Genomic DNA, 13,256 nt, shown 5'->3' with positions numbered 1-13,256 from the left:
GCGGGAGAGGAGTCAAATCAATAAAATTAGAAATGAAAAAGGAGAAATTACAACAGACACCACAGAAATACAAAGCACCCTAAGACACTACTACAAGCAACTCTGTGCTAATAAAATGGACAACCTGGAAGAAATGGGCAAATTCTTAGAGAGGTATAACCTTCCAAGACTGAACCCAGAAGAAACAGAAAATATGAACAGACCAATCACAAGTAATGAAATTGAAACTGTGATTAAAAATCTTCCAACAGGAGGAGCCTCCGCAATGGCGCCCACCAGCATGGGCTTTGTGCAGTAGAAGGAGCTCCCCTGTATGTGCTGCAGCTGCCCTCCGCCTCTCCAGGAGACTCTCCAAGACCAGCAGGTTTTCAAACTAACCACAGAAAAGATGCCGAATCATCTCCCAGGGTAAAGGAACAATCGTTTCCAGGCTGCTCAGGGTGAAGGAGGACACATGGGAGACTGATACACAGACTTCCCACCATTCCTGTTTTCAGCTCCATACTCCACCCTTACCTTCTGAGCCGTGTGGATGAAAGTCTCTTGGTGCTGCAGCCAGGAGACAGTGCTGTGTCTCTGAGGTGGGAGAACCAACTTCAGGACACTGGTCAACAAGAGACCTCCCAGCTCCACATAATATCAAATGGCGAAAATCTCCCAGAGATCTCCATCTCAACACCAGCACCCAGCTTCACTCAACGACCAGCAAGCTACAGTGCTGGACATCCTATGCCAAACAACTAGCAAGACAGGAACACAACCCCACCCATTAGCAGAGAGGCTGCCTAAAACCATAATAAGGTCAAAGACACCTCAAAACACACCACCAGACATGGACCCGCCCACCAGAAAGACAAGATCCAGCCTCATCCACCTGAACACATGCACTAGTACCCTCCACCAGGAAGCCTACAGAACCCACTGAACCAACTTTAGCCACTGAGGACAGACACCAAAAACAACGGGAACTACGAACCTGCAGCCTGCAAAAAGGAGACCCCAAACACAGTAAGATAAGCAGAATGAGAAGACAGAAAAACACACAGCAGATGAAGGAGCAAGATAAAAACCCACCAGACCTAACAAATGAAGAGGAAATAGGCAGTCTACCTGAAAAAGAATTCAGAATAATGATAGTAAAGATGATCCAAAATCTTGGAAATAGAATAGGTAAAATGCAAGAAAGATTTAACAAGGACCCAGAAGAACTAAAGATGAAACAAACAATGATGAACAACTCAACAAATGAAATGAAAAATACTCTAGATGGGATCAATAGCAGAATAACTGAGGCAGAAGAACGGATAAGTGACCTGGAAGATAAATTAATGTAAATAACTACTGCAGAGCAGAATAAAGAAAAAAGAATGAAAAGAACTGAGGACAGTCTCAGAGACCTCTGGGACAACATTAAACACACCAACATTCGAATTATAGGGGTTCCAGAAGAAGAAGAGAAAAAGAAAGGGACTGAGAAAATATTTGAAGAGATTATAGTTGAAAACTTCCCTAATATGGGAAAGGAAATAGCTAATCAAGTCCAGGAAGCACAGAGAGTCCCATACAGGATAAATCCAAGGAGAAATACACCAAGACACATATTAATCAAACTGTCAAAAACTAAATACAAAGAAAACATATTAAAAGCAGCAAGGGAAAAACAACAAATAACACACAAGGGAATCCCCATAAGGTTAACAGCTGATCTTTCAGCAGAAACTCTGCAAGCCAGAAGGAACTGGCAGGACATATTTAAAGTGATGAAGGAGAAAAACTTGCAATCAAGATTACTCTATCCAGCAAGGATATCATTCAGATTTGATGGAGAAATTAAAACCTTTACAGACAAGCAAAAGCTGAGAGAGTTCAGCACCACCAAACCAGCTCTACAACAACTGCTAAAGGAACTTCTCCAGGCAAGAAACACAAGAGAAGGAAAGGACCTACAATAACGAACCCAAAACAATTTAGAAAATGGGAATAGGAACATACATGTCGATAATTACCTTAAATGTAAATGGACTAAATGCTCCCACCAAAAGACACAGATTGGCTGAATGGATACAAAAACAAGACCCATATATTTGTTGTCTACAAGAGACCCATTTCAGATCTAGAGACACATACAGACTGAAAGTAAGGGGATGGAAAAAGATATTTCATGCAAATGGAAAGCAAAAGAAAGCTGGAGTAGCAATTCTCATATCAGACAAAATAGACTTTAAAATAAAGACTATTAGAAGAGACAAAGAAGGACACTACATAATGATCAACGGATTGATCCAAGAAGATATAACAATTGTAAATATTTATGTACCCAACAAAGGAGCACCTCAATACATAAGGCAAATACTAACAGCCATAAAAGGGGAAATCAACAGTAACACATTCATAGTAGGGGACTTTAACACCCCACTTTCACCAATGGACAGATCATCCAAAATGAAAATAAATAAGGAAACACAAGCTTTAAATGATACATAAAACAAGATGGACTTAATTGATATTTACAGGACATTCCATCCAAAACCCACAGAATACACATTTTTCTCAAGTGCTCATGGAACATTCTCCAGGATAGATCATATCTTGGGTCACAAATCAAGCCTTGGTAAATATAAGAAAATTGAAATTGTATCAAGTATCTTTTCTGACCACAACGCTATGAGACTACATATCAATTACAGGAAAAGATCTGTAAAAAATACAAACACATGGAGGCTAAACAATACACTACTTAATAATGAAGTGATCACTGAAGAAATCAAACAGGAAATAAAAAAAATACCTAGAAACAAATGAAAATGGAGACACGACGACCCAAATTCTATGGGATGCAGCAAAAGCAGTTCTAAGAGGGAAGTTTATATCATTACAATCCTACCTTAAGAAACAGGAAACATCTCGAATAAACAACCTAGCCTTGCACCTAAAGCAATTAGAGAAAGAAGAACAAAAAATCCCCAAAGTTAGCAGAAGGAAAGAAATCATAAAAATCAGATTAGAAATAAATGAAAAAGAAATGAAGGAAACAATAGCAAAGATCAATAAAACTAAAAGCTGGTTCTTTGAGAAGATAAACAAAATTGATAAACCATTAGCCAGACTCATCAAGAAAAAAAGGGAGAAGACTCAAATCAATAGAATTAGAAATGAAAAAGGAGAAGTAACAACTGACACTGCAGAAATACAAAAGATCATGAGAGATTACTACAAGCAACTCTATGCTAATAAAATGGACAACCTGGAAGAAATGGACAAATTGTTAGAAATGCACAACATGCCAAGACTAAATCAGGAAGAAATAGAAAATATGAACAGACCAATCACAAGCACTGAAATTGAAACTGTGATTAAAAATCTTCCAAAAAACAAAAGCCCAGGACCAGATGGCTTCACAGGCGAATTCTATCAAACATTTAGAGAAGAGCTAACACCTATCCTTCTCAAACTCTTCCAAAATATAGCAGAGGGAGGAACACTCCCAAACTCATTCTACGAGGCCACCATCACCCTGATACCAAAACCAGACAAGGATGTCACAAAGAAAGAAAACTACAGGCCAATATCACTGATGAACATAGATGCAAAAATCCTCAACAAAATACTAGCAAACAGAATCCAACAGCACATTAAAAGGATCATACACCATGATCAAATGAGGTTTATTCCAGGAATGCAAGGATTCTTCAATATACGCAAATCAATCAATGTGATACACCATATTAACAAATTGAAGGAGAAAAACCATATGATTATCTCAATAGATGCAGAGAAAGCTTCTGACAAAATTCAACACCGATTTATGATAAAAACCCTGCAGAAACTAGGCATAGAGGGAACTTTCCTCAACATAATAAAGGCCATATATGAGAAACCCACAGTCAACATCGTCCTCATTGGTGAAAAACTGAAAGCATTTCCACTAAGATCAGGAACAAGAAAAGGTTGCCCACTCTCACCACTCTTATTCAACATAGTTTTGGAAGTTTTAGCCACAGCAATTAGAGAACAAAAGGAAATAAAAGGAATCCAAATCAGAAAAGAAGAAGTAAAGCTGTCACTGTTTGCAGATGACATGTTACTATACATAGAGAATCCTAAAGATGCTACCAGAAAACTACTATAGCTAATCAATGAATTTGGTAAAGTAGCAGGATACAAAATTAATGCACAGAAATCTCTGGCATTCCTATACACTAAGGATGAAAAATCTGAAAGTGAAATCAAGAAAACACTCCCATTTACCATTGCAACAAAAAGAATAAAATATCTAGGAATAAACCTACCTAAGGTGACAAAAGACCTGTATGCAGAAAATTATAAGACACTGATGAAAGAAATTAAAGATAATACAAATAGATGGAGAGATATACCATGTTCGTGGATTGGAAGTATCAACATTGTGAAAATGACTCTACTACCCAAAGCAATCTACAGATTCAATGCAATCCCTATCAAAGTACCACTGGCATTTTTCACAGAACTAGAACAAAAAATTTCACAATTTGTATGGAAACACAAAAGACCCTGAATAGCCAAAGCAATCTTGAGAACGAAAAACGGAGCTGGAGGAATCAGGCTCCCTGACTTCAGACTATACTACAAAGCTACAGTAATCAAGACAGTATGGTACTGGCACAAAAACAGAAAGCTAGATCAATGGAACAGGATAGAAAGCCCAGAGATAAACCCATGCACATATGGTCACCTTATCTTTGATAAAGGAGGTGGGAATGTACAGTGGAGAAAGGACAGCCTCTTCAATAAGTGGTGCTGGGAAAACTGGACAGGTACATGTGAAAGTATGAGATTAGATCACTCCCTAACACCATACACAAAAATAAACTCAAAATGGATTAAAGACATAAATGTAAGGTCAGAAACTATCAAACTCTTAGAGGAAAACATAGGCAGAACACTCTATGACATAAATCACAGCAAGATCCTTTTTGACCCACCTCCTAGAGAAATGGAAATAAAAACAAACAAATGGGACCTAATGAAACTTCAAAGCTTTTGCACAGCAAAGGAGACCATAAACAAGACAAAAAGACAACCCTCGGAATGGGAGAAAATATTTGCAAATGAAGCAACTGACAAAGGATTAATCTCCAAAATTTATAAGCAGCTCATGCAGCTTAATAACAAAAAAACAAACAACCCAATCAAAATACGGGCAGAAGACCTAAGTAGATATTTCTCCAAAGAAGATATACAGACTGTCAACAAACACATGAAAGAATGCTCAACATCACTAATCATTAGAGCAATACAAATCAAAATTACAATGAGATATCATCTCACACCAGTCAGAATGGCCATCATCAAAAAATCTAGAAACAATAAATGCTGGAGAGGGTGTGGAGAAAAGGGAACACTCTTGCACTGTTGGTGGGAATGTAAATTGATACAGCCACTGTGGAGAACAGTATGGAGGTTCCTTAAAAAACTACAAATAGAACTATCATATGACCCAGCAATCCCACTACTGGGCATATACCCTGAGAAAACGATAATTCTAGAAGAGTCATGTACCAAAATGTTCATTGCAGCTCTATTTACAATAGCCCGGAGATGGAAGCAACCTAAGTGTCCATCATCGGATGAATGGATAAAGAAGATGTGGCACATATATACAATGGAATATTACTCAGTCATAAAAAAACCGAAATTGAGCTATTTGTAATGAGTTGGATAGACCTAGAGTCTGTCATACAGAGTTAAGTAAGTCAGAAAGAGAAAGACAAATACCGTATGCTAACACATATATATGGAATTTAAGGAAAAAAACCTGTCATGAAGAACCTAGGGGTAAGACAGGAATAAAGACTGTGTCCTACTAGACCTACTAGAGAATGGACTTGAGGCTATGGGGAGGGGGAAGGGTAAGGTGTGACAAAATGAAAGAGAGGCATGGACATATATACACTACAAAACGTAAGGTAGATAGCTAGTGGGAAGCAGCCGCATAGCACAGGGAGATCAGCGTGGTGCTTTGTGACCGCCTGGAGGGGTGGGATAGGGAGGGTGGGAGGGAGGGAGACAGAAGAGGGAAGAGATATGGGAACATATGTATATGTATAACTGATTCACTTTGTTATAAAGCAGAAACTAACACACCTTTGTAAAGCAATTATACTCCAATAAAGATGTTAAAAAAAAAAATCTTCCAACGAACAAAAGTCCAGGACCACATGGCTTCACAGGAGAATTCTATCAAACATTTAGAGAAGAGCTAACACCCATCCTTCTCAAACTCTTCCAAAAAATTGCAGAGGAAGGAACACTCCCAAACTCATTCTATGAGGCCACCATCACCCTGATACCAAAACCAGACAAAGATACTACAAAAAAAGAAAATTACAGACCAATATCACTGATGAATATAGTTGCAAAAATCCTCAATAAAATACTAGGAAACAGAATCGAACAACACATTAAAAGGATCATACACCACGATCAAGTGGGATTTATCCCAGGGATTCAAGGATTCTTCAATATATGCAAATAAATCAATGTGATATACCATATTAACAAATTGAAGAAGAAAAACCATATGATCATCTCAACAGATGCAGCAAAAGCTTTTGACAAAATTCAAAACCCATTTATGATAAAAGCTCTCCAGAAAGTGGGCATAGAGGGAACCTACTTCAACATAATAAAGGCCATATATGACAAACCCACAGCAAACATCATTCTCAATAGTGAAAAGCTGAAAGCATTTCCTCTAAGATCAGGAATAAGACAAGGATGTCCACTCTCACCACTATTATTCAACATAGTTTTGGAAGTCCTAGCCACAGCAATCAGAGAAGAAAAAGAAATAAAAGGGACACAAATTGGAAAAGAAGAAGTAAAACTGTCACTGTTTGCAGATGACATGATACTATATATAGAGAATCCTAAAGATGCCACCAGAAAACTACTATAGCTAATCAATGAATTTGGTAAAGTAGCAGGATACAAAATTAATGCACAGAAGTCTCTTGCATTCCTATACACTAATGATGAAAAATATGAAAGAGAAATCAAGGAGACAACCCCATTTACCATTACATCCAAAAGAATAAAATATCTAGGAATAAACCTACCTAAGGAGGCAGAAGGCCTTTACTCTGAAAACTATAAGATGCTGATGAAAGAAATCAAAGATGACACAAACAGATGGAAAGATATACCATGTTCTTGGATTGGAAGAGTCAAAATTGTCAAAATGACTATACTACCCACTGTAATCTACAGATTCAATGCAATCCCTATCAAAATACCAATGGTATTTTTCACAGACTTAGAAGAAAAAAATCTTAAAATTTGTATGGAAAAACATAAGACCCCAAATAGCCAAAACAATCTTTGGAAAGAAAAATGGAGCTGAAGGAATCAGGCTCCCTGACTTCAGACTATACTACAAAGCTACAGTGATCAAAACAGAATGGTACTGGCACAAAAACAGAAATATAGATCAATGGAACAGGATAGAAAGCCCAGCAATAAACCCATGCACCTATGGTCAATTAATCTATGACAAAGGATGTAAGACTATATGATGGAGAAAAGACAATCTCTTCAATAAGTAGTGCTGGGAAAACTGGACAGCTACATGTAAAAGAATGAAATTAGAACACTCCTTAACACCACACACAAAAATAAACTCAAAATGGATTAGAGACCTAAATGTACTGGATACTATAAAACTCTTAGAGGAAAACATAGGCAGAACACTCTTTGCCATAAATTGAAGCAAAATCTTTTTCAACCCGTCTCCTAAAGTAATGGAAATAAAAACAAAAATAAACAAATGGGACCTAATTAAACTTAAAAGGTTTGCACAGCAAAGGAAGTCATAAAGAAAATGAAAAGACAACCCATAGAATAGGAGAAAATATTTGCAAATAATGCCATAAAAAAGAATGAAATAATGCCATTTGCAGCAACATGGATGGACCTGAAACTAACACAACATTGTAAATCAAACATACTCCACACACAAAACAAAACAAAAAAATATATACTCCACAAATAAATAAATTAAATAAGTGATCTAAAGAGGTCAAAAAAAAAAAAAGAACAATACAGCAAGTTCTGAAGCATGTACAGTCACTGCAGCAAAGCAGGAACTACTTGCAGAATTCAGGCTACTCTTCAAAGTCCTTGCTCCTATAGATCGTGTTAAATCCAGGAGAAGCCTAGATAATGCCCAGCCTCCATCTGGCTAACCTCCACATTTGCTGACGGTGAGTCAAGGGCAGCAACACTCAGCCCAATTCAGCACACAGGTGACTTGACCAAACAAACTCAGCCAGAAAATTAGCTCTCACTCACCTTCTCACACCTGTACTCCCCAAACTTGACCCCTCGCACCACCTGCTGGTAGATGAGGTTGGTGGCCACATTGTCTTCTGAGGGGTTGTGCCAGGGAGTGAAGACCTCCTTGCGGAAGAAGAGCCTCCATGGGGCATTGCGCTCCTGGGCGCCCTGCTCCTTGGCATACTGCTCACACTGGGAGATGGCGTCCATGACGTGGTCGCTGCCACTGCCCAGGGAGGACACCTGCGGGCACAGGGCTGGAGGTCACCCAGTGGAAGGGTGAGCAGGCTGGGAAGGACCGCAAGGAGCTACTGACTGTGCCAACTCTTCTCATTCGGATGGAAAACCAAGGCTCAGAGAGAGGAGGGGCTTGCCCAGGTCACCCAGGAGGCAGACCAGCATGGGACCCCTGGATCCTAACTCATGGGCTCTGACTGGCACAGCCACGTGGGAGTTTCCATTTCCTAGTACAAGCCTTTGGTGAAACTCTGATGGACAAATGGCCACTGAAAACACGGGAGGTAGCTGTTGGTGAGAAAAGTCCAGGCAAATGGCATCAGACAACATGTGCCTATCGCTGGACCTGCTGGGGTGAGGGCTGGGGGTCACCTCTGTTGTGGGTGGTGATGCTGGGTGTGGAGGCAAAAAAATCCACTCCCAGGGCCAGCTCAGCAGAGAAGACTCCAAGCCCAGATGTGCCCCGGGAGGTATACACTCTGGCTGGTCGGTAACAAGTGAAAAGGAACTACCATAGCAACCTGATAAGGAATCACATGCCCATTTGCAAATGGGAAAACCCATTTTTTTTTATATCAGCGAGCCAGTGGCTCTCTCTCTCTCTCTGCCATGTTCTTCTTCTGTCACCAGCAGAGGATTGAATCCACCTGCGCGCACACGAGTGCAGTGAGCCCTGGATTTCAATCACCAGTGTGCTGTTGGGTTTCTCTTTAGGCGCTTAGGACCTCTCCCTGATCCTAAGGAGTTGGGGCAGGACCAGGGTTACCACTGGTTTACAGGAGGAAACTGAGGCCCTGGGAGGTCAGTAACCATGCAAGGGCACCTGAGCCAGTAGGTGGCAGCACTGGGGTGGGAGCTGGTGGGTGGCCCTGGGGGCGCCAGGAGGAGGGGCATCAGGGCCAACCTCACCTTATCAAACAGGGCGATGTAGAGGGAGAACCCGAAGCGGTCCTTGAGCGAGGTCTTGTCGGCTAGCGCGTTGCAGAGCTCCTTGGCCGTGGTTGCCGAGTCTGTCAACAGGGTCTTGGTGGTCCCGTCCATGAACGTCACAGGCAACATGATGGGCTTCTTGGACTTGGTGGCCTGAAAGTGATCCAAGGCTTTGTGGGAATCCTTTCACTTCAGAACATCTCCCTCTGAGCTCCTGGCTCCCTGCTCCCTATGGGGTTGGAGCCCTCGGACCTCAGCATCCCACGGCGCATTGCCTGTCCCTGGTCACAGGTGCCCAGGGAGCCCTGCTGTGCTCCCCACCCTGAAAGGACCTTCAGGGTCCCTGAGGTGGGGCACTAGGGCTGGGTGGTTGGGCTTTGCCACGTTCAGGGGCTTCTGCCCTCCTGTCATGTAACCATCACAAGACCCTGTGAAATGAATATCTTTACTGTCATGTATGCAGATGAAGCCACTGAGACACAGAGGAAACCCCCTGCCCAAGTCACTTTGACTATAAAGCCAGCAGATGGGAGTCCTCACCACTGTGGGCTTTCCCGTTCCAGTAGCCCTGAAATTCCAGAACTTGAGGGTGGGTGCTTGAATGACCACAGAATCCCAAAGTAGGCAATGTTTCTGGGGCACTGGGGGGCACTGGCGACACACACACACACACACACGCCTGAGGGCCACACCTGCAGCTCCAGCCAGCTTGGTGGCTGTGTCCGTGTCCCGTTGACGAAGGTCCTCCGGAGCCGCTCCTCACAGTATGGGGCATAGCCAGGTGGTCCCCCGTGGATGAAGTTCCGCAGGTACTATGGACAGAGGACCAGCTGAGGGGGCCCCACTCCAGCCTCCCTCGGCCTCCCCACCTGTGAGATAGTCTGGGACCTGGGACCCTCTACCGGAGTGCTTGCACCTGGACAAACGTCTCCTCCAACAATAAAATACAAAGAAATCAAAAGGGACTAAAAACTGCACACATGTGCGGTCAGGGCAAGTACGAACAATAAGATACAAAAAGGCCACAAACCAATTGCCAGGAGAAAAGCAGGGAACCGCCCATGACCCCTGCACACAGCACCACCAAGGGGGTGGGCAGACCACCTAAGTCCCCCCTCCAGCCCGACCCACCAATCCGCCACCACCCTCACCTCGTTTAAGGGACCAGCCCGCCCCCGCTCAGGGAGTGAGCAAGGGCCCCTGTTTCTTGTTCTCACTCCCTCGTGCTAAAGCAGCGTGAGTCCCAATAAAGCCTTGCCTGAATTTCTTGTCTGACCTCTTATCAACTTCTATCGATTAAAGAGGACCCAGGTCGGTAACCCCCGGACCATCAGAGCAGCCTCGCCAGGTCTCCTGCCTCTGGTCCCTCCACCCACACTGAACCCACTCCTCAAGGCCCATCCATTCCCGTCCCTCCTCGGCTTTCCGGGCCTCCCCACTGTCCTCCAGATCAAGTCCACCTCCCTCACGTTTGGCAGCACGGCCACCGTGATCCGGCCCCACCTAGTCTCAGCTGCACCTCCTGCCTCACCCCACACACCATACCCCCTTCACCCAGCTTGACTGCTCCTCTTCCTCCAGGGCGCACCTCCCTGAGCCCTCCCTCTGTGCAGCGCTGACCAGCTGGGTTGATCCAGCCGTCACCTGCTCTGCCTCTGTGTCCCCAGCACCCAGGGCCTGACACTGAGGAGGAGTCACGAAAGGGCCTGAGATGAACGGAAGTGCTTCAGACCAGCATGTGGAGGGTCTAGGGGGCGCTGTTGTCAAGCTCAGCATCCGCATAATGAAAATGGGGCTCGGAGGAGATGGAGTGCAGTGGTGGGTGCCCAGGAGGAGGGGGCCTGCGGACGTGGGGAGGCCTGGGAGGAGATGACCCGGGCAGGGCCTCATTGCCAAGCCCCTCTGAGTTTCCTCCCCGTGCTCTGCCCCTCAACCCCAGGGACCGGGCGCGGCTCCCCTTCCCACCCCCGGAGGCCAAAAGCCTCCCCTACCTTAACGAACTTCTCAGAGGGGGCGAAGCAGCCCACGCAGAGGGACACGAGGATCCAGCCCCGGGCGTAGCTGCTCTTGGAGGGGTTGTGGGTGAGCTGCTTGCTGATCTGGCAGTAGATCTCATCCCTAGGCGGGCGGGGGTGGGGGGCAAGGACGGGAGACGCACTGCCTCAGAGGGAAAGCCCCACCCCTCCCAGCAGCAGGTAGGATGCTTGCTCTCCCACCTGGGAGGAGGCAGGTGAGGCCAGGTGGGGAAGGCTGAGCCCAGGGCTCTGCGGCTACCGCAGAGGGTCATCAGGCAGGAAGCACGCACGTTCCTGACTCCAGTCCAGAGTCCACGGCCGGGGCCCCGTGATCCAGAGGGTGGTGCATACCCTGCTCCTGGGCACAGCGGCCTCAGTCACTGGTGACCACTTCGATGAGAAGCACAGGCTCCCCACGTGCCTCCTCCCTCACCAAGCTGCACGGCCTGGGCAGGTGAGTTCACCTCGGAGCCTGGCCCACAGACACGGCATCAGGTACAATTTCTACTAATGGTAACTGGCAGAGCAGAAACAGCAAGGACAGCTGGGGAGTTTCTCTGGGGGATGGAATGACGTTCTCTTGATATAGTGCTATAATATTTGAATATTTAAATGGCCATGCTTTACTTCTGCAATCAGATTAAAGCAATGAAGGTAGATTTTCGTTTTGTTTTCATTTTAAAGGGAAATGATACCACCCCTTCCTTACAGGATTTCTGTGAAGAAAAATGAGCCAAGGCTTATACAGCACCTGGCACGGTACCCAGCACAGTAAAACCCCCGCAGATGACAGCCTAGCTGCAGCTGTGAAGATGCTGCATGCCCCCTCCAGGGCCAAGGGCGGGCGGGACCCACCAAGATGGAGTGACCACCAGGGGGCACTAACTGCTGCTCCTCCCTCTGTGAAGGGCAGGTATCTAATTCAGTGGCTCCCCGATTTTGAGAGCTCATGGACCAATGCAACCTCAAAATAAATTGTGGACGTCGCTAACTTATTATCAAGACAATAAGGATATTTAAAACACACCACACACACAGCACCTGCCCACTATCTACCACAATCATTTTATAAAACAAATGTAATTTTAATATCCAAAAAGTAGGAAGGGCAAAATCTCAGAACAAAGAACAGTGCTTTAAATAAGTCAAATTTAGAAACATCCTTATTTCTCCCATCTTGCTACAGACCAGTGACAACTATCACCCGTAGCTGGGAGCCCCTGACTCCGTTCGTTTCATGGACAGGGAGACGGAGGCCGGGAGGAGGGAGGGATTAGCCATGGTCCCTCAGGGAGTTGGCACCCCAGGCTTCTAACGGTCCAGGGCTCCTGGCACTGTGTTCTCTAGAAGTACCCCTTTAGGTCTGATGGTGAGCTAACTGGGAGGCAAATTCTTGCCCTTAAACATACCTTGGGCAGCCACCTCTTCTTCCTGGAGGCTGGCGGCCCCAAGTGCTACATCTCTGGCGAGCGAGGTAGTCACTGGCCTCGAGGAGCAATGAAAGGGAGGCCAGTGACCCCTGGGCAAACCTCTTCCTCTCTGGACCTCATGTCTCCCACTGGGAAAATGACACTTGACCTCCCCACCCGGCCCATCCTGCTGTCCTCCCAGCCAGCACACACAAGTTCACGGGATCAGCTCTCCTAACCAGCCATCCCGTGCAGATGGAGTTCTCAGAGAAACCCTATCTGCCTTCCCTCCGCTGATGCAGCTGAGTTGATTCCGTAACTGCTCCTGGAAAGTCATGCATCATCGCAGCTC

General features: G+C 44.8%; 1 protein-coding gene across 1 annotated transcript in view; it reads right to left on the bottom strand.

Moving 5' to 3' along the window:
* Nucleotides 1–8,313: 8,313 nt before the first annotated feature.
* The window catches only part of MYO7A (myosin VIIA), a 61,518-nt gene continuing 56,575 nt past the window's right edge, over nucleotides 8,314–13,256 (bottom strand). The window contains exons 29-32 of the mRNA XM_027083268.1: nucleotides 11,472–11,598; nucleotides 10,173–10,292; nucleotides 9,460–9,633; nucleotides 8,314–8,556 (exon numbers count right to left, since the gene is read on the bottom strand). Of these exons, the coding sequence (XP_026939069.1) occupies nucleotides 8,314–8,556; nucleotides 9,460–9,633; nucleotides 10,173–10,292; nucleotides 11,472–11,598 (664 nt within the window). The remainder of the gene's footprint in view (nucleotides 8,557–9,459; nucleotides 9,634–10,172; nucleotides 10,293–11,471; nucleotides 11,599–13,256) is intronic.

The sequence above is a fragment of the Aethalodelphis obliquidens genome, unplaced genomic scaffold, assembly GCF_003676395.1.
Source record: "Aethalodelphis obliquidens isolate GAN/ISIS:26980383/991018 unplaced genomic scaffold, ASM367639v1 scaffold50, whole genome shotgun sequence".
In the NCBI taxonomy this organism is placed as follows: Eukaryota; Metazoa; Chordata; class Mammalia; order Artiodactyla; family Delphinidae; genus Aethalodelphis; species Aethalodelphis obliquidens.
The sequence above is the reverse complement of the archived record's forward strand: the minus strand, read 5'-3'. Positions and strand labels throughout refer to the sequence as shown.